Source organism: Apodemus sylvaticus, chromosome 22, assembly GCF_947179515.1.
Source record: "Apodemus sylvaticus chromosome 22, mApoSyl1.1, whole genome shotgun sequence".
Classification (NCBI taxonomy): Eukaryota; Metazoa; Chordata; class Mammalia; order Rodentia; family Muridae; genus Apodemus; species Apodemus sylvaticus.
Window position 1 is genome coordinate 46,746,770 of NC_067493.1, and position 20,516 is coordinate 46,767,285.

The window sequence follows — 20,516 nt, forward strand, 5'->3', positions numbered from 1 at the left end:
TCATGAAAACCAAGCACATTATAATGGCCTGAGTGATGCCATGTGTCTGAAGGGATGTAGACAAACCCATCACTGACACCCATCATATATGTATGCAAGTATATATTTAGAGTTTCACTGTGTAGCCCTGGCTAGTCTGGAACCTGCTTTGTAGACCAGGCTGCCCTTGCCTCCCAAGCACTGAGAAGGAGGGTAGATGTACCACCATACCCAGACAACCACTTTTTACGTTTTTGAGACATGTCATTAACTATGGAGCCCAGGCTGGTCCCTGCAATATCTGGCTTGTACCCCAGTTCTTACATGACCGCTGAGGAGGCAGGTCCTGGGTTTGACTCCTAGGTCAACATGACTACCTGTATTATTCTGGGCAACTTAATTTACCTCTCTGTGCCTCTGTTCCTCAGCTAACTAGAGACGGCAGTACTTACCTCACGTAGGGAAGCTGAAGTGAGCCACAAGAAACGTCATGAGGGGCTGGAGGGATGGATGGCTCAGTGGTCAAGGGCACTGACCTCTTCCAAAGTATTTCTTTGGTCAACAGACTGAGGCAGCCCCCACTTTGTCACTCCTGCATCCCCTTTTCAAGGTCAGTGTGGCCAGGCTGTGTGTGAGGATGTCCACTCCACCCATCTGTATGTCATCTTCACCTCCCGTGAGGTGGTCAACTCTCTGAAGTCAAGTCTTTAAAGCCCAGACGTCCAAGGAGGACAGCAGAACTGTCCCCACTTTGACCCCGCCCAAAGGTTTTTTGGCTTTTTTTCTGAGAAGCAACCATGGAGACGGGAGTTACAGAAACAAACGCTAACACCCTCCCCCACCCCACAGGGGACGTTCCTGGGGACCTGTCCAGCGGGTGTCCAGAGACCAGAGACCAGGCGGTGTTCAGCTCTCCCACAGTCCTCGGCCACAGAAAGTCACAGGCAGCTCAGCCCATCCCACACCAGGCCCTTGTCACGGCTCACCAGTCAAGGCACAGACATGTGACTCTTCCCAAGCCTTGGCCTCTGGGTGCCAGCGACTACTGATTCAGAGGGAACCTCACTTGGCTTCATTGAAAGCGGATCAAATGCCAGGCAGTAGTGGCGCACGCCTTTGATCCCAGCACTTGGGAGGTGGAGGCAGGGGGATCACTGAGTTCGAGGACAGCCTGGACTACAGAGTGAGTTCCAGGACAGCCAGGGCTACACAGAGAAACCCTGTCTAATTAAAAAAAAAAAAAAAAAAAAAAAGGAAACGGATCAAACACAGCTATGGGCAACCATGACAATATTCAACCTGAGTTCCATTTCTATGAGGGCTTGATTATTATCACCATGTAGGTTGGTCACCAAATAACCAAAGGAGCCTTGGGCCTTGCTGCAAGGATTCAATGAAAGAATTAGGAAATGCTTTGTACCGTCACGTCTACCTGGGCGTAAAGCGCTCCAGCCTCCCTCTGCCAGAGCCTGGCCTGCGGGGTGCTGGAGCGAACCTCCCAGCTGGCTGCCATGGCCTGCTGCACCGCTGCTAACAGACTCTGAAAAGCTGAACTTAATTCAATGTAAGTTAAAAAGAAAAACTGTTTCTTCTGCCTTAGGGTACGCAGTATTCCAGGGAAATCTAAGCTTTTAAATTCTCAGGGACTATAAACCAAAATTTTTTGTTTTTCTCATTTTTGAAAACACGGCCTCATTCTGTAGCCCAGACTGGCATTGGTCTCATGACAATCCCACCCCAACCTCCTGAATCCTGAGACTATAGTCACGAGCCACCATGCTCACACGGACACAGACTGGATTTCTAAACAGTCACTGCCGACATTCTGACCCCTGGGGAAATTAGCCTGTTTCAGGGTTTTCTGGAATGTGCATTTCAGTCTGTCTGGGACAGAAGAGTGTAAAGAAGACCTGTTTCCTCTTTGTGTATATTCACATATGCAAATCTCAAACTCAGTTTTCATTTTTAATTATATAAATAATACATGTTTGACTTGGAAAAATAAGATTTATGTATATCCTTTCAAATATTTTTCATTTTGATGTAGATGTATGGTTTTTTGTTACAATAATTTGTGCCTCTCCAAAAACAAACAAGTAAATCAAAAGAAGACCCCTCAAAAAATAAAAATCCAATTGTAAAAATGAGGTTACATTAGCTCTAATTACATGTGTGTATGCACACGCACCCCTCCTCGTGCACGCATCCACACGCATATAAATGCACACATTGGTGATGTATGCATGTGGCAAGGTTGATTTATATTATATACAAGTCTTTGTGCATTAATTTCTACTTTGATTTTTCAAAAATCCAAACAAAAAACAAACAACAACAAAAAACAAAAACAAAACAAATCCAAACAATAGTGTCAGGATAAAATCTCCTGAAAGGCCTGGCAGTGGTGGCACAAGCCTGTAATCCCAGCACTCTGGGAGGCAAAGGCAGGCGGATTTCTGAGTTCGAGGCCAGCCTGGTCTACAGAGTGAGTTCCAGGACAGCCGGAGCTACACAGAGAAACCCTGTCTCGAAAAACAAAAAACAAAACAAAAAAACCCAAAACAACAACAACAAAAATCTCCTGAAAGAGCAGCAGGTTCAGAGGTCAGAGCACAGAGCACAAGTCAGGCTCGCTCACCCGACCGACCAATAGCTCGCTCTCTCCCTCGCTCGCCCCCAGAGCCCAGCGTTCCTCACAGACACAAGCAGCAGCTTCCCACGGCCACCCTCTGGAGAGGAGCACTCCACAACTCGGCCACAGGCGGGACGGTGGCTTCGTGGTCAACCTCACTCTTTCTGCCGTTCTTGAAAGTACTCATCGAGCATGGAGGAGGACTCCTCTTCGTGCTCCCTCGGCTCCTTGAACTCCAGGTCCTCCCCGTACTGAATGGCAAAGTCGATGTGCTGCAGCACGATGTTCATGCTCTCCTCGTCCGACTGGTCGTACGGCAGAAAGCGGACCATGCTGTAGTCGTCGACCTACAACGTGGGTTTGGAGAAGCAGGTGATTCCCACTGCAGGCCTGTTTAATAATCATTTCTACTTCCCCTCAACAGTGCAGCTGCTCGGCAGGCAGGGCGGCTCAGGGGTAAGGTGCCTGCTGTCAAGCTTGCTAAAAGTAACAACCTCATCTTGATCCTTCAAATACACACGATGAGAGGAGAAGATAATCACCTCCTGCATACTGTCTTCCTGGCGCACATGCGCGCATGCGCACAAATAAAGGTAAAAAAAAAAACAAGGAAGCGGGGGCTGCAGAGAGGGCTCAGCGGTTAAGAGCACTGACTGCTCTTCCGAAGGTCCTGACTTCAAATCCCAACAATCACATGGTGGCTCACAACCACCCGTAAAGAGATCTGACTCCCTCTTCTGGAGTTTCTGTAGACAGCTGCAGTGTACTTACATATAATAAATAAATCTTAAAAAAAAAAAAAAAAAAAACCCAAGGAAGCAAACACACACTCACACGCACTGGGCAGGGAAAGGAGCCCTGGAGAAAGACCACCAAGGCTGACCTTTCTGACCTCTGACCTGCTAGAACTGTGCTGCCCCACTGTTACCTGGGCAGCTGCCTGCACTAACCATCACGTCCCTCCCCACCCCCACCCCAGCTTCTCACAGGGGACAACACTGACTGTGCTGCACACAGTGCACACGGGCTGGCCATGGGCAGATACCCGTGGAACCACTGGAGAAGGCCTATAAGGCACCACTGGGACGCTTACCAGGCCACACACGGCCTTCGTCAACTTCTTGAACTTTTGGCTTCTTAAGTCACCTGTTGAATCTTCTAGCAGAGAGTACATGTCTGGATCTAGAAACCTTTAAAGTGAGAGGGAGACATGAGGGAAGACACCGCACCGAGGCTGTCCCCAGGGGCAGAAGGCTCGCCCGACAGAGCTCTGCTGCGGACGGAACTCACTTCTCAATTTCCTTCTTGGCTTTCTTACTCAGCAGGTCCATCTTCGTCATGATGTTAACCTGTGGGATCTCTAGAGAAATCATGGCACTCAAGGCAGCCAGGATGCCAGAAATAAACTGGAGAAGGAAAGAGAACAGAAACGACCAGTTATCACCAACAAGGGCCTCCTGACTCACTGGAAGGACACTGTACCCAACCCAAAAGACTAATCTTACAGGGAAAGACACTGCTAAAAAGCTGGTAGACGCCTGCCTGGCCTTGAAGGAGAGAAGGGAAGATGAGACCTCATCGACGTGAGCGGAGGGAGAGGCAGGCCTTTAATCCCAGCTGCACAGATGAGGATCCAGTTCTGGGCCAGCCTTTGCTATACAGAAAGACTGTCCCAAACCCATCAATGAGTCACTTGATCTACCTTGATCACATCTCTGGATTTTGACCATGACATAGGCTTCTTTTCCACTAACACCCCTCATGACTACTAATGAGAAAATGGAGTCTTCAATTTCTAAACAGGAATAAAGGTCCTTAGAAAATTAAAAGTAGACTTTTCTGCTTATTTTTAATCTTCATATTTGAGATACTGTCTTACTCTGTAGCCCAGGCTAGCCTTGAACTAGCAGCAATCTTCTTGCCTCAGACCCCTGAGTGCTGCGACTGCAGGCACAAGCCACACACCCAACTCACTATTTTTAAATATACTACCTGATACAGTGCCCATTTGCCTCGATTCCTATTTCATAAGCAGGTCCCCCAATCTAGTTTTCTTCTTATTTTTTTGGAGCCAGGGAACTCTGGCTAGCCTGAAACTTGATTTGTACTCCAGGCTGGCCTTGAACTCAAAGAGATCCTTCAGACTCTGCCTCCTAAGTGCTAGGATTAAGGTCACCACACCCAGCTATATCTGTTTCTTAGGTAAACATATATTTACATCGCAATTTGATCACTGGAGATACTAAATACATGTTATAGCCTATGAACTGTGGAGACTCACACAGAATGAGCAGAGACTGTCACCTGCTTCCTACCCAGGGCTGAAAATGTACAAGAGATCCCTCCTCAGACCTTGAACGACTCCACCATGAACTGAGAGTCAACCAGGAAGACCCCGCACACCCGGAACTCCCACTGCTCCAGCTGCTGGACCAGCTGCTTCATCACGGGCAGGTGGGTGTAGAGCTCAATCTGACCTGCAGGGGGAGCACAAGGGCAGGTGGGAGGGGTCACTGCAGTGCCACGCCCACCCCGCCAGCGAGATGCTGCAGAGATGGAGTCAAGGCAGGAAGGGCACAGTGGAGACATGTCTAGTGAGTGGGAAACCATGGGTTTAAGTCCAGGCACTGAAGGAGAAGGACACCAGCTCCTGCCACACATCCAGGTGCTCGGCTTTGTGCTGTCTGTGGTGCTGGGGACTGAACTGCAGCCTGTGCACACTAGGCCAGTATGCCACGACAGTCCATCTGCTCAGACGATGCAGTTTTTCCCTTTGATTTTTGTGGAGGTTTTGCATGTTGTTCCCAAGCGTTATTGTTTTGATTTATGCATGTCTGTATGCCATGTGTTTGCAGCTGCCTATGGAGGCTAGAAGAGGGCGGCAGAGCTCAAGTTACAGAAGTTGCTGGGAATTGAACCTGGATCATCTGGAAGAGCCTCTCTTAACCTCCGAGCCACCGCCCATTCCTGGCACCCAGCTGTTATGGGAACATTACAGGCTCCCAGGACAATCACAGAACCTGAGGTACAGCCACCACAGGGACGTCAAGCAGACTATATTTTTACATTTCTTTTTTTCCAGGGCTGGGGATGGGACGCTGTGGCAGACTGCCTCCCTGACATGAATTAGCCCAGGACTCAACCTTCAGCACAGAAACAGTAGCACAGGACAGAGAGGCAGCTAGGGAATATTCACACCCGTCTGTCTGTCTGTCTGTCAGTCACACGCACACACGCTCGCCCTTCTGAGGGAGGCCACGTGTTTAATTAAAAGCAAGAGAAAGAAAGTGGGTGAAGGCCACACACGAGGGAGGCTGGCCAGGCTGCAGTCCGCAGCGCACGGGACACCTGTCCTGCCCAGTTTCACCTCACAGCACCGCTGCTCCCCAGCCACCCCGCCTCCGTCTGCCGACGGCTCCTTGTCTGAGGCCCTTTGCCTGCACAGCTCTCTCAATTTTGTCCCACAGCCTAGTTTAAAGGACAACTGACAGTTGCCTCCTGAACCCTTCTTCTGTAGGACAGTTTATGTTCCTTCTGTGAGTCACCTGCCAAAAATATTAGTCAGGGGTGACTGTTTCTCCTACTCGCCTGCCACTGAACCAGAAGCTCTCTGGCCAGCCCCGGCTCCCTTCCTCCTAAGGCTGATTTCAGTAAGCACTTGGTAAACCCATGGGATAGACTGAGCCAACTGGGTTCCTGTCCCCACGAGGACACAATGTCACAGCTTCAGGGCAGACTGGACATTCAAGTCACTGATGTACCTGGACAGTCAAAAAGGATGTAATCGTCCTCAACATGGCCTAGGCAGCTCTCCAGCCAGTCAAAGTTATTGGCGAAGTACTCCATGCAGAACACCAGCCCTCCGTTGGGACCGAACCGCAGAGAATCGTCTTCCATCACGTCGTCCACCTCGATCAGTTCTCGGATGTCTGGAGAGCCAGGCAGGGACCAGAGTGAGTATCAACTTGGAAAATTTAAATCAACGGGTATATAAAAAACTTGCGCTAGGCAGTGGAGGCACACGCCTGTAATCCCAGCACTCTGGGAGGCAGAGGCAGGTGGATTTCTGAGTTCGAGGCCAGCCTGGTCTACAGAGTGAGTTCCAGGACAGCCAGGGCTATACAGAGAAACCCTGTCTCCATAAAACCAAATCCAAAAAACCAAAAACCAAAAACCAAAAAAACCTTGCACACTGGGCTGGGACGACGGCTCGGTGACTAAGCGAGCTTGATGCACAATCGTGAGGACCAGAGTGTGAGTTTCTGACACCCACGTAAAAAGCTAGACATGGCCGCACATCAGTAACTGCAGTGCTGTGGGCAGAGACAGGAGGATTGTTGGGGGGATTGTGTCCAAGGTTCAGTTAGAGACCCAGCCTCAAAGGTGGAGATTGAGGGACCAAGACAGCTGACCGAATATTACTGCAGAGACATCACACAGTACAACTATGCAGACATAAGAGGGGAGGGGGGCTCTTCTTTGAGTGTTTGGTGTTTTGTTTTGTTTTGAGACAAGGTCTTAGACCAGGCTGTCCTAGAACTCAGAGAGACCTGCCTGCCTCTGCCTCCCGAGTGCTGCCACACCCGGCTTGGAGGGGGAGCCCTTTAAGCTCTGCTACAGAATAAAGTCCCAGGTGTATCATGAAGGGAAAATTTAAGGCATAGAACTTCCTGTAAGAATCAAATGTGCTGAAGAAAAAACCTGGCTATGATGTCCTGCACCTACCATCTTAGCTCTTAGGAGAGTGAAGAGGTCTATACTGCTAGGTCCTGTTTCAAGACAAAAACCAAAACCAAACAACAAAATACAGAAGTCCACTACACACACCTTATATATATACTCAGGCTGGGTTTTATTTTTTTTATTATTTATTTATTTATTTTTTGAGACAGGGTTTCTCTGGGTAGCCCTGGCTGTCCTGGAACTCACTCTGTAGACCAGACTGGCCTCGAACTCAGAAATCCACCTGCCTCTGCTGCCCAAGTGCTGGGATTACAGGCGTGAACCACCACGCCCGGCTCAGGCTGGGTTTTAGATGCAGGAGTTGATTACAGAGGAACACATCAGAAACCAGCACCTCTGATACCTAAAGGAGCAGGCTTGACAGTGGGGCCACGATTCCAGAGACTTTTCTGGACACTTCCTGCTCTGTGTGGCTCACATTTGGAACCATTTGGCTATGCAGTGCCTATATCAAAAAGTAAGCTGCCGGCAGTGGTGGCACACGCCTATAATCCCAGCACTCTGGGAGGCAGAGGCAGGCGGATTTCTGAGTTCGAGGTCAGCCTGGTCTACAGGGTGAGTTCCAGGACAGCCGGGGCTATACAGAGAAACCCTGTCTCCAAAAAACCAAAACCAAAATCAAAAAAAAAAAAAAAAAAAAAAAAAAGTAAGCTAAAATGAAGCCAACTGCTGTCTCTTAACCTGATGATCAAGAAGCCAGTTAACTCCTGGGCCTGATTACACATTGGAGATGGGGAGGGGAGCACTCACCCTGGGGTGGGAGGATGGGAGCTGTGTGACGGACCTCCAGAAAGTTATTCAATCCACACAGAACCGAAGTCGCCTCTGTGAGGCCTCCGAGGTCCCTCAAACATCTTTCTGCTTAAGGAACTGAGTGCTTCACCCACATGATTCCCAAGCAGCAGCCTTTCTCTCAGAGACAGAAGGTGGCTTCCATTTCGTCTTCAGCCTGCTCCCCGACGCCACCTCCTACATGGCCATACACTCCTCAAGAACACACCCCTGGTCACATCTGTGATGTCAGCAACCAGAGGGAAAGGCAGGAAGTTTAAAAGTACAAGGCCATCCTTGGCTACATAAGGAGTTTGGGGGCATCTCTAGCTATGTGACTCCTTTCCAAAACTCAAGCAAAAGTAAAAACGTTCTGTGGCCGCATCCATACTGCAGAGCCTTCGCCCCGGCTCTCCGTCCCCTCCCACCAGCTGTTGGTTCCACTGCTCCACTGCTAACTCAGGTCAAAGCTGCCAACGTCACCGTGGCCCCACACCTGTCACCGTCTCGGACAACTGCTCTGTTGGACCTATGTAAACGACGTCTCTGTCCTTTCTATAGCTTACTGATGCCCCTCCTCCATCAGCCTCCAGGGAGCACGGCGCGTCAGGCTCAGCCTAGGTCCCTCTGTCTAACCAAACTCTCTCTCAACATGAGGTCAGCTCCCCTGGAACTCAATGTGCCCAGATTTGATTTACTCATTTATTTATTTTGCTGCTGGCTCAAATATTTGCATCTTCCATCTAAGTGAGCAGTTCTGTTTGAGGTTTACTGTTTTTAATGAAAAAAAAAAAAGCTTTGTTTTCGTCCACTGAGTGCTGAGGTGACAAGCACTACCTCCTCACTTGGTGCTGTGTGGTTGGTGCTGAGGAGAAACCCAGGGCTTCATGTACCTAGGCAAGCACCCCACCACCAAGCCACACCCTAGCCTGAGCCTCACCCTAGCCCAAGCCTCACCTTTTGTTCTTGTTTATTTATTTATTGTATATACAATAGTCTCCCTGCATTTACACCTGCACATCAGAAAAGGGCATCAGGCCCCATTACAGATGGCTGTGAGCCACCGTGTGGTTCCTGGGAATTGAACTCAGGACCTTTGTAAGAGTAATCAGTGCTCTAACCGCTGAGCCATCTCCAGCCCTGAGCTTCACCTTTTTAAGCCAGCACAGGTGCTTTTTACTGGGGGAAAAACCATTTTACTCCCAACTTACCAGAGTAAGCAACAGAGATCAGAGGGAAAGGCAGGGAGGCACCCACCCTGGAGTCTCCCAGCAGAGACCAGAAAAGGAGGCCACCGTGCCCGTACCCACAAACACCACCACGTGGCCCAGGGCCTCATCTCAGTCCTCATGACACCAGGGGTGGGCACGGAGTAACTGAGCGCCAGGTCCTGGGCTGAGCAGCCAGTTCCCAGTGCCTTCTGAGCTTTACTGCGCCTGAAGAAGGCAGCCCTGCCAGGACTCACCAGCCATCACAGGGTAGCTGAAGTGCTCTGCCGCCGGGTCCAGGTTGACCACCTGGACAGATCGGTTGAGGGCCTCACAGTGCTGAACCATGGTGGAACAGTAGGTGCTCTGCAACGTTACAAGGTGGGGGTGAGCACCCAAGGCAGCAGAGTGCCCCCCTCCACACCCCCAGACACGGCCCCCTCTCTGAGCCAGTGTCCCCCCAGGGAAACCCTGGGAAGGCAGCGAAACCAGAGCTGCTAATCAGGATGTGGGGCTTGCGCTCCAGGAAGGTTCTTAACACACTCCACAAACTAACAAATTATAGAAATGACCTCCACCGTGATTCCTTCGGACATCTGTTCTCTCTACCTGGGGCAGCCCCTCCACCAGAAGACAGGCCCTGTGGAATCGCATGGACATCTCTGTACTCTGAATATTCTGTTTATTGAACATTAAAATGAAACAAGCACCCCCACAGACTCTAGGAATCCCTCAAACGACATCATTCCCTTAATATGCATTTACAAAGAAACACTGTATCACAATTAAAAATAAAAACCAAGCGCATGCCTGTAATCCCAGCACTCTGGGAGGCAGAGGCAGGCAGATTTCTGAGTTCGAGGCCAGCCTGGTCTACAGAGTGAGTTCCAGGACAGCCAGGACTATACAGAGAAATCCTGTCTCAAAAAAACCAAAAACAAAACAACAACAACAACAAAAACCAGAGCCTGGTGGTGGTTGTGGTAAACACCTTTAATCCTGGCAGTAGGATCTTTGTGAGTTAGAGGCCAGCCTGATCTACAGAGGGAATTCCAGGACATCTAGGGCTACACAGAGAAACCCTGTCTCAAAGGGAAAAAAAAAAAAAAAAAAAAGAAGAAGCTGAGTCTAGTGGAGCACACCTTAAATCCCAGCCTTTGAGAGGGCAGAGGCAGGGAGATCTCTGAACACCAGGCTAGATAGCATGATATATATAATGAATTCCAGGCCACTTAAGAATTAATAAAACTCTGCTCCAGAAACAAAGAATAAAAAGGCACCCCCCCCCGCCCCCAGTCCCACACACAAGGAAAGAAAGCCTGCTATCAGCATTCTTTGGGGACTGGACAGATGACTGAACACTTAAGAGTGCCTGCTGCTCTTGCAGAAGACCTGGGTTTTCTGTAAGTGACAGCGCTTCTGGTCTCTTTGGGCAGTGTCCACAAATGGTGCATATACATATATCCGAAACCCATACCCCAACTTTATCCCCACTTCCTGGGGTCGGAAGGAACCCAAGGTCCAAAATTCTGAGAAACAGGGAAGACCCCATACTGGGTGTGTGGCAGAGGGCCTGTTCTACAATTAGACAAAAACAGACTCAAAACTCTGGGCAGAACTAAGCGTATGATTCCGAGCAAATAAACCTTCCTGTGTCTATAATCTGTATAAGATCAAGCACACACAGTGGTTCTGAAAACACCTGGAACCTCCAGGGCAGTTCCTGGAGCTTAAAGCTACCCCACTGCTATCAATTTAAAGTTAGGTGTTGTGTGTGGGTGCGTGCACACCGAGGCTGGAGTTAGAGCTCTGTGTGGGTGCTGGTAAAGAGCTAAAGTCTTCTGGAAGGTCAGAACAAGCTCGTAAGCGCCCAGCCTTCTCTCCAGCCGCCCAATAGCTATCAAGACTACTGTTACTCTCAAACCAAAACAAGGTACAAGCAGAGAGCGGTAACGAATTACCCAGGGTGCCCCGGGGCCCAGCCGCCCACGAACCGCAGCTCCTCGAGCCTCACCTTCCCGCTACCCGCGGGGCCCATGACGAGCTGCGCATACCGAGGCATGCCGGCTCTCCGCGTTCACACAGCCTTCTGCCACACTCCCTTCAGCCTTCGCGCAATGGCCCCTGAGTTCCGGGAACGTACGTCGGAGCCAATCGCGACCCAGATCGCTTGTTCATCAAGGGTATTTACTACACCTAGGGCTACGGAGCGTCCCGAAGGCCAAAGCCCTACGAAACGCGTAACGTGAAAAGAGGAGGCGGAGACACGAGTTCACGCGTGCGCAGAGAGAGCTGCGAGCCGTTGTCGGTTGGCCCACAGGCGAAGGCGGTTGCCTGGGTGATAGCGGATCGCGAGTAACGCTCCGCGCCCCAGGGCCGGAGCACCGGTTCTTGGGTTTGACTCATAGGGTGACAACCCCAGGTTTGCGGCTCCTCTGAGGGTCTAGAATACTGAGGTGGAAGCCTCCTTTTGCTTTAGGGTGCGTGTGTATGGATTTGCCCTGACGCGTCCTTGTCACGGCGCGATGCCAAGGCGCAGGAGCCTGGTTACCTGAGGTTACTCCGCCTGCCTCGGGTCTAGCTCCAGGATCTCGGGCTTCCTCCGCCCGATCCAGGAGCCGCTAGAGCAGGGTCGGAGGGTAGAGCCGGAGGCCGCGGACTCACAGCGGGTGTGGCGCACGCGTGCGGACGGGATGCCGAGCCGTTGTCCCGGGGTCGCGGGGCCGCCCGCCTTGGTCCGGACGGAAGGCGGCGAAGGGTGAGGCCTGGGACCCCTTGCGGAGGAGGCGCGAGACGGGCAAAGGCTCTAGCGAGGCCCGGACTCGGCCGCCTCGGAGCAGGACAGCCACCGAACCTGGCGGGGAGCCGAGGGCCCAGCCGCCCGGGCCGGGCGCGGTGTTAACCATTCCCCAGAAGGTTGAGGACAGGTGACTTCTGCTGGCACAGCTGGATGCCATGCTTCCCTGTCCCCTCCTGGCCTCCTTCCTTAAAATCAAGAGCAGGCATGACTGGGATCCAACTAGGCCCGCAATCATGGCTCTTGTAGAGTCTGCGTCCCTGGCCATGAAATAAATATTTATGTTTATTAATATACACTTATTATCAAATGTACACTTTATTGTACGTATATATTGGTGCTAAGACGTCTTAAATATGCGATGCGGTTCCAGTTTTTCTTCCCTGTTCTTCACAACGCTTGGAAGTGTGCTGGCTCAGTGGACTCACACTCACTGAGAAGCTACAGGAAGCAATTTAATTTTTTGAAAAATGTAAAAAGAACAGATACAAGATTGGAAACACTCCAGACCAACATACTAGTTCCAGCACAACATAATTGTACGTTTCAGTACAGAAATTACTTTTATTAAAGAACAAGAAAGATAACCATGTGGATAAATACAGAAACCAAGCAAAGTACAGGCCAGGTCTCACTGTAGAATTAGACTAGGACGCTAGGAGACCAAATTTAACTAAGTACATTCTGGTAAAGAAAACATTGGACCGGAGATCCAGCTCAGTGGTAGTAGAGCACTTGCATAGTGTGGGTTCTATCTTCTAGTAACAGACACACTCACATGTTCATCCTAATATGATAAAAGTCTGACCGCTCACTTAGAAAAAGCTTTATTCTTTTTTTGTACCCAATCTAGTGGAGAAAGTTTGTAAGACATTGATGAAAACAGGAAAAAGCAAAGAGCATGTGAAGCAATCTTTGTCTTTAGACTTCAGTCCTCAGTGGCTATCAGGCTGCCAGATTACATAGCATGCGTGTCCTTTTCTAACAGATCAGCTGGACATTCTTACCACCAGAATTCCAGAGGCACTGGCGAACAGCAAAAAGCAGGTAATGCATGTTGGTGACAGACTCAGAGAAGCTAGGTTACCTGTGACTAAGTACACAGTGGTGCTTTACCAATAGGCTCAAAGGGCTGGCAGCTAAGGGCAGTGTGGTCACGCTAGACTACCTGAGTTCAGTTCCCCCAGGACGCACAGGGAGGTGAGAACTTTTTTTTTTTGAGTTGTAGTCTTTCAAGAGTTTCAAAGATAAGCTCTTTACCTTAATATGATTTTTTAAATTCTTAATTTTTTAAAATTTATTTATTGTTATATGTAAGTATACTCACTATAGCTGTCTTCAGACACACCAGAAGAGGGTGTCAGGTAGCAGATCTCAATACAGATGGTTGGGAGCCACTGTGTGGTTGATGGGATTTGAACTCAGGACCTTTGAAAGAGCAGTCAGTGCTCTTTGAGCCATCTCACCAGTCTTTTGGTTTTTTGAGACAGGGTTTCTCTGTGTAGCCTTGGCTGTCCTGGAACTCACTCTGTAGACTAGGCTGGCCTCGAACTCAGAAATCCGCCTGCCTCTGCCTCCCAAGTGCTGGGATTAAAGGTGTGCACCACCACTGCCCTGCAAGATTTTTTTAAAAGTACCAATGAATTGTAAAAGAAATTTGTTCAGAATTAGTAATGGTTGGGAAGCGCAGGGCATACCTGTTGTTTACACATGGACTAAAGGGAAGAATCCTGCATAAGCATTAAAAACCATAAACTATTGCACAGGAAGCACTTTGAAAATACCTATTTTCTGATCAAGTGGGGGGGAGGGAGAGGGAGAAAGTGCGAGCGAGCGAGCCTTACTAATTGTGCAGGCTAAGGGTTTAGGGGAGGTAGACTGCTGGCTGTGGGGACATGGCTGTGTGTGCAGGGGATGCCAGAGGATAGTTCTGTGGAGTCACTTCTCTTGTTCTGTTTTACAGTCTCAGATTGCCAGACATGCTGGGCAGAGCCTTTACCATCTTGTCAGGCCTGCATCTCTTTTTCATTTGTACTGAACTGCTGATGGGTGATTCTGAGCATCTTTTTGTGTTGATTCCAGATGTTTGTGCACTCTGAAAATAAAGGGCATATTATATATTCTCTCAAAATTTAACCGACATAAAGTATTATAACTGCTTCAGGATAATCACTGGTGGTCATAAATGTGTATTATTCATATTCTTAGAAACTCATATAATGTCTTTGCCCACAGACAGAATCAAGGAGGGACACAGAGTGTCCTCACACATTGCCAAACTGCAGGAGTTATGGAAAACTACTCAAATCCAAACAATTCATATCCCTAAATCAATGACAGATGCATCTTTTCTAAAGGTAAGACAGAATTTAACATTTTAACTACGTTGTGTGTGGAGGTCAGAGGGAACCTTGACCCTCTGTGTCCTAGAGATCAAAGTCAGGCTGTCAGCTTGGCAGCAAGCCCTTAGCCTGCTGAGCCACGTTGCCAGCCCCTGGAATGTTTCTGAAGGATGCTGAATACAAGGTCCAGGGCCTCAAGCATCCAAAGCAATTTGTGTCTGAGCATAAGCTACTTAGATAGAATGTAAGGCCCTGCAGCCTTCGTGATCTACTTAACACTGTCCGTGAGTCCATGAAGGGAGCCCTGGCAGAGCTGTGGTGTGACCGTGGGGCCCAGCCACTTCCTCTCTTCCTCTGGCTCTTTCCTTTGGACACCCTTTTCTTGACTCTTGGCATGTGCACTTGTGCACATATAGACATACAATTTAAAAAATTTTGGTTGGAAGGTAACTCAGAGTGTTCCACAAACATACCAGATATTTTTCTGATTCTGGAAAATATGTTTCTTTAGCAGAGACAGAGCACACTAAGGTGCTTTCAGGTACCACCATCTTATATCTCAGAAATCACAGTAAGAAGGCAAGGGTGGGAGATGGCTCAGCTGCTGAGGGTGCTGGACACCAAACCTGAGCCTGCATCGAATTCCTGAGATCCAACAGTGGAAGACAACAACCAAAAGCTGCAAGCAATAACCCCAACCTCCACACACACTCACAAACACTCACATACACACTCACATGCACAGGACATGAAATCAAGCAAGCAAGCCACCAAGATGTCCACCTTGAGAAGACAGATGGGGTCTAAAGCTTACGGACAGAGAGCAGGGCTCCTTTTTTAGTTCTAGGTTCCTCTAGTTCTCAAAGCTCAAAAGATACAGGAATTCTTGTGGGTGGCAGCTACAGCCATTTGCATGATAAACTGTCATTTCCTTCTCTGGGCAAGTTGAGATAACTGAATTCGCTTATGAGAACCATAAAGATGAGGTGAGACAGCCCACAGCGTCTATCCTTTCAGTAAGAAGACTACCGACTGTGTTCTACAGTGTCAGGGGTCTCTGCAACCACCAAGGCCAGCATTATGTCAGTCTGTGCAAGATAAAGCAGTTCACTTCAACACAACTCAGTAGCTGGTGTTGGGTTCAAACTTTGAGAGTCTTACCTCCAGTAGTTTTAGGTATAGGTAAGCACAGCATTTGGGAAAATGTTTTCTGCTGATAAATAACCCCATGTACACAGCTTAGAACATGACTACATCAAAATTCTGTAAAGTAAAAGATAGGTACTATAGATTAACTGTGGAAGAGGCTCAAGGGTCTTTCCTTGACAAGGATCTGGAGAAGCATTTTGTGTTGCCTGGCAACACATAATACAATGGCACTAGACTATTAATCACAGGTTAAATATATACATCTCTCCCTTAGAAGAGACGGGCCTGTGTATTTGACATTCCTAGTTCTCCCAGTGTTTATCTGTGGACACAAGGACCGACATGCCTCCTACACTGCAGTGGTCAGTAGCCCCCATTCTGTCTTTCAGCATCCAGAACTCACCCAGGGCCAGAAGCGCTACCTGTGCAGCATTGCTAAGATCTGTAACTCCAGCTATCTGCGGACCTTAATGAAGAGGCAGTACATGCATCTGTTTCATCACGGGCCACACAAGCCAGGCAAGGGTACCTCCACTTGGTTTCTGGTCAGTTCTTAGGAGAGAGTGTCTTTCTTTCTTTCTTTCTTTCTTTCTTTCTTTCTTTCTTTCTTTCTTTCTTTCTTTCTTTTTTTTTTGGTTTTTTGGATTTGTTTTTTTTGAGACAGGGTTTCTCTGTATAGCCCTAGCTGTCCTAGAACTCACTCTGTAGACCAGGCTGGCCTCAAACTCAGAAATCCGCCTGCCTCTGCCTCCCAGAGTGCTGGGATTACAGGCATGTGCCACCACCACCTGGCGAGAGAGTGTCTTCTAAGAGGTGATTTGTGTTCCAGGTGTCCTCACTCACCATCGAGGCCATATCAGCTCTCGCTACTCACAGAGACAGCATTCCCCCTGTACTACATGGAGACACCATCTGGAGAGAGAAGACTCTCTGAGCATTGCAGCTGAAACACCTGAAATGATCATACATTCCCTTTGGCGACCCCTGAGACACAAAGAAGGGTCTGTCTGTTTCTTGAGTTTAAGAAGGAAAAAAATGTACCCAGTTGTGTGGAAGGGATCCTCCTGAGATTAAAACTCCCATTCCTAATACATTCACTCCACTAATCTCAGATGAGGGAGGCTACTTCTTCTTCATGCAGTGAGTGGAATATGACACTTATGGGCGTTTGCATTTCCATGACAGGATATAGCCCAAGGAATGCCTCAAACGCAGGGGACCCTCTGCCCTCAGCTGTTCACGTGCTAGCAGTACAGGTGTGCCACCTGCACAGTATCTGTGGATTTATAAACATTTCTTGATCAGGGCAAGAAGGTTTGGCAAGTAAAAATATTTGCTATGTACACCCAGCAACCTGTGTTTGATCCCTAGAACCCAGGGTAGAATCTGGTAGAAGAGATTCCCCAAAGCTATTCTCTGACCTCCACACATGAACCATCATAACACATGCACCCATATTCAAACACACAGTAAAGAATAAAAGTCTTGGATCAGCTAGAGATAGACTGAACTTCCTATTCAAATTCCAAATAATGCAAATGCCTCCAGAACCTGCACCTGCAGAGGGGAGGAGTACTACACAGCAGGAGGAAGGGAAAGAAAAGCAGGATCTCTCAGTACTTGAGAAGATGAGGAGGTTAAGGACATCTTGGTCTACTTAATGAATTTGAGGCATGCTTGGACTACATGAGATTGTATTTCAGAAAATAACCCACAGCTTACAACACAAATGTGTTAGTATCCTAGCTATGATAATTGTGTTATACTTCAAGGTTAATAGATCACAGGAGAATCTGGGAAATGAGGGGCTTTGGTAATTCCAGCAGCTAGTAAAAAGAATCTTATGTTGAACACTGACAGAACTGTTCACTGTACTGTCTCCAATGAAAATATTTCCCTTTTTCACAGGTTAAAAATTGGATATGCATCTAAAACAAGATGCAAGTCCTTGAAGATTTTTAGAAGACCAGGCAGACTGTTCTTGCTACCAGGTAAATTGGAGCAAATGTGGAATTAGACACACGCACACACGCACACGCGTTACAGATTTTTGTTTTTAAAACAAGGTCGCATAGAACTGACCAATCCTTCTGTCTCTACCTCTAAGTACTAAGATTATAGGTGGACAGAATTACCATGCCTGCCTTGCACTTTTGAACACTTAAAAAATACTAAAACAAATATAGTCATTTTAATTGTCTTGATTACACATTTTAAGTGTGAAGAGCTCTAACCATGGTGGTACGACACAGGTCCCAGGGCAGAAGCAGGGAATCTGTGAGCTCCAAAGCAGTCTGCTCTACAGAGCAAACTCAAGACCACTCAGAGCTGCTCAGTGATACCCTATCCATCTCAAAAATCAAAACAACTAAACATGAAGAGCTTATGGTTCCCATCAAAAGAACTCACCAGAGATTGAGATTTGAGTGTGTCTTTTTTCCTGTGCTAGGTACGGGTTCTGCTCCTAGACCTCTGCTCCTAGTCCTTCGGGTTTGTTGCTGTGACTGTTGGTTTTGTTTTAGGCCAGGTGTCTCTCTAGCACAGACTGAATACCAAGTGCTGGGACTACAGACTTGTTCCAGTACACCCCGCTTCACATGAACTGTGTAGCCGCCTGCCAAGCATATGCAAGGTCCTATTCCCAGACGTCAGGGAAGGGCCGGGAGGTGGTTAAGTCTGGTCTAAGAAGGCCATGGAGACACTGCAGAGGAAACTTTGTTGAGGTCCTCAAAGCAGGAGGAAAAACTAAAGGATATGGAGACACTGAAAACACAATTGACAGGTTACCATAACTCCTAATTCCCTCAAGCAAAAGACTTTGAAAATCCATGGGAACAGTGTTTACTAAGTGTGGTACCCACACTTACAGTGCTGTGACTCTACCGTAAGAGAGACTTGGGGAAGTAAGTGGAAGGTGACTAAGTTGAAAACAGGGGATTTTGTCTGCTAGAAGCTTCATATGCTGAGCCATTCTGAAGCAGTGTTTAGCTTTTGATTTCCAGGCATGCATGTTGGTGTACACCTTTAATCCCTACCCTCAGGGTGCAAAGGCAGGTAGGTGGATCTCTGAGCTTGAGGCCAGACAGGTCTGACATACCAAGTTCCAGGACAGCCATGGCTACAAGTAAGACACTCTCAAAAAATAAGTGAATGAGTCTGGAGAGATGGCTCAGCAGTTCAGAGCACTGGCTGCTCTGCCAGAGGTCCTGAGTTCAATTTCAAGCATCCACTACTCTAGTTCTCCCCCACCTCCCATCCCATCCCCACCCCCCAGCACCCCCCAGCTCCCAAGATAGGGTTTCTCTGTATAGCCCTGGCTGTCCTGGAACTCACTCTGTAGACCAGGCTGTCCTCGAACTCAGAAATCCGCCTGCCTCTGCCTGGGATTACAGGCATGCACCACCACTGCCCGGCAACCACCACTCTAGTTCTAAGAGATCTGATGCCCTCTTCTGTCATCTGTGGGCACCAGGCGTATACACACACACAGTACACAGACAAACATGCAGGCACAACACTCATACACATAAAATAGTAATAAAATTAGAGAATTTTATTTCCAGAACACATTATAAACACTTCTCTTCCCTTCAGTTTCTGCTAATGATTATCAACAATGTATGAATGAAGAAACAAAGGAAGAGGATCTACTGAATAAGTGCATGCAGTCCATGTCCATTCAAGAACAAGGCTCCTCTCACGTCACCCTGACAGTCTAATCCTCCACCAAGTTCAGCCATCAGCTAATATCTAGAGGCTGAGTGGACAGGGAAGAGTTGGGACCATGTATGGGATAGTGCTAGTAGTAACTGGTATGTTAAATTTGGTTGTTGAGAAATTTATAATAGCCGCCTTCGTCTAATATATTTGTGTTATACTGTGTAATGTATGCTTGTTTCTAGCTAGAACAATTAAAATTGTACTTGCCAAATAAAACTGAATTTTAATTTAGTTTATCTTTATGTGCACATTTATCTTTATGTACACTGGTGTTTTCTCTGCATGTCTATCTGTGTGAAGGTCTTGGAACCCATAGAGCTGGAGTTGTAGGCAGTGTAGGCAGCCATGTGGATGCTGGGATTGAACCCATCCTAGAAAAGCAGCCAATGCTCTTAAACTGGCATTGAGCCATTTCTCCAGCCCCCTGAATCTGGCAAATATAGTATTTCTTCTTTTAGTTTATACATTTATAGTTTATGAGTTTATAAATATGTGTGTGTGTGTGTGTGTGTGTGTATAATTGTTGATTATTCCATAAGGTTTTTCTTTTTTTTAAAAAAGATTTATTAGCCGGGCGGTGGTGGTACACGCCTGTAATCCTAATCCCAGCACTTGGGAGGCAGAGGCAGGCGGATTTCTGAGTTCGAGGCCAGCCTGGTCTACAGAGTGAGTGCCAGGACAGCCAGGGCTATACAGAGAAACCCTGTCTTGAAAAAAACCAAAAAAAAAAAATATTTATTATTACATGTAAGTATACTGTTGCTGCTTTCAGACACACCAGAAGAGGGCGTCAGATCTCATTACAGATGGTTGTGAGCCACCATGTGGTTGCTGGATTCAAGACCTCCAGAGAGCAGTCAGTGCTCTTATCCACTGAGCCATCTCTCCAGCCACCACGGTTTTTCTTGATTAAACTAGAAAACTGAAAAATATTTACACAGAATAGTATTTGCAGATCTCACCTTGAAAAGCAGATTGGTCAATATTTGCTATTAAATATAATTTTTAAAACTATGGATAAGATAGTCATAGTGATAGTACACCATTGATTCTAGTGCTTGGGAGTCAGAGACAGACAAAGATTTCTGTGAGTTCAAGGCCAGCCTGAACTACACTGAATTCAGGTAAGCCAAGGTTAAATAGTGAGACAGTGTCTCAAAAATAATTGTTAAATC

At 47.8% G+C, this 20,516-nt stretch overlaps 2 protein-coding genes across 4 annotated transcripts; one reads left to right on the forward strand and one right to left on the reverse strand.

The window, feature by feature from the left end:
- Positions 1-1,931: 1,931 nt before the first annotated feature.
- On the reverse strand, positions 1,932-11,554 carry Gpn3 (GPN-loop GTPase 3). 2 transcript variants are annotated; one of them, XM_052168316.1, is made up of 7 exons: positions 11,388-11,554; positions 9,591-9,699; positions 6,373-6,540; positions 4,964-5,088; positions 3,902-4,017; positions 3,705-3,801; positions 1,932-2,958 (listed from the first exon to the last, which is right to left on the reverse strand). In XM_052168316.1, exons 2-7 carry the CDS (start codon positions 9,679-9,681, stop codon positions 2,767-2,769), a joined length of 789 nt encoding a protein of 262 aa, XP_052024276.1. In that variant the 5' UTR covers positions 9,682-9,699; positions 11,388-11,554; the 3' UTR covers positions 1,932-2,766. The 2 variants fall into 2 exon arrangements, with proteins under 2 accessions (XP_052024276.1, XP_052024275.1); XM_052168315.1 differs by having other exon boundaries at positions 11,348-11,554.
- Positions 11,555-11,652: 98 nt separating this feature from the next.
- On the forward strand, positions 11,653-19,572 carry Fam216a (family with sequence similarity 216 member A). 2 transcript variants are annotated; one of them, XM_052168317.1, is made up of 7 exons: positions 11,653-12,091; positions 13,119-13,177; positions 14,366-14,487; positions 16,011-16,146; positions 16,451-16,622; positions 17,530-17,612; positions 19,216-19,572. In XM_052168317.1, the coding sequence occupies exons 1-7, from the start codon at positions 12,027-12,029 to the stop codon at positions 19,338-19,340; spliced, it is 762 nt and encodes a 253-aa protein (XP_052024277.1). In that variant the 5' UTR covers positions 11,653-12,026; the 3' UTR covers positions 19,341-19,572. The 2 variants fall into 2 exon arrangements, with proteins under 2 accessions (XP_052024277.1, XP_052024278.1); XM_052168318.1 differs by having other exon boundaries at positions 16,011-16,140.
- The last annotated feature ends 944 nt before the right edge of the window (positions 19,573-20,516 follow it).

Bases quoted from the DNA above. Each gene is read 5' to 3' on its own strand.
- Gpn3 (XM_052168315.1), bottom strand. From the start codon at position 11,395: ATGCCTCGGTATGCGCAGCTCGTCATGGGCCCCGCGGGTAGCGGGAAG. The intron at 6,541-9,590 runs GTGAGTCCTGGC...CTGGCTCTCCAG, and splicing joins CAGCTACCCTGTGATGGCTG to ACATCCGAGAACTGATCGAG. The intron at 3,802-3,901 runs GTGAGTTCCGTC...CTCACTTTAAAG, and splicing joins GCCAAGAAGGAAATTGAGAA to GTTTCTAGATCCAGACATGT.
- Fam216a (XM_052168317.1), top strand. From the start codon at position 12,027: ATGCCGAGCCGTTGTCCCGGGGTCGCGGGGCCGCCCGCCTTGGTCCGG. The intron at 14,488-16,010 runs GTAAGACAGAAT...TCTGTCTTTCAG, and splicing joins CAGATGCATCTTTTCTAAAG to CATCCAGAACTCACCCAGGG. The intron at 16,623-17,529 runs GTCTGTCTGTTT...CCTTTTTCACAG, and splicing joins CCCCTGAGACACAAAGAAGG to GTTAAAAATTGGATATGCAT.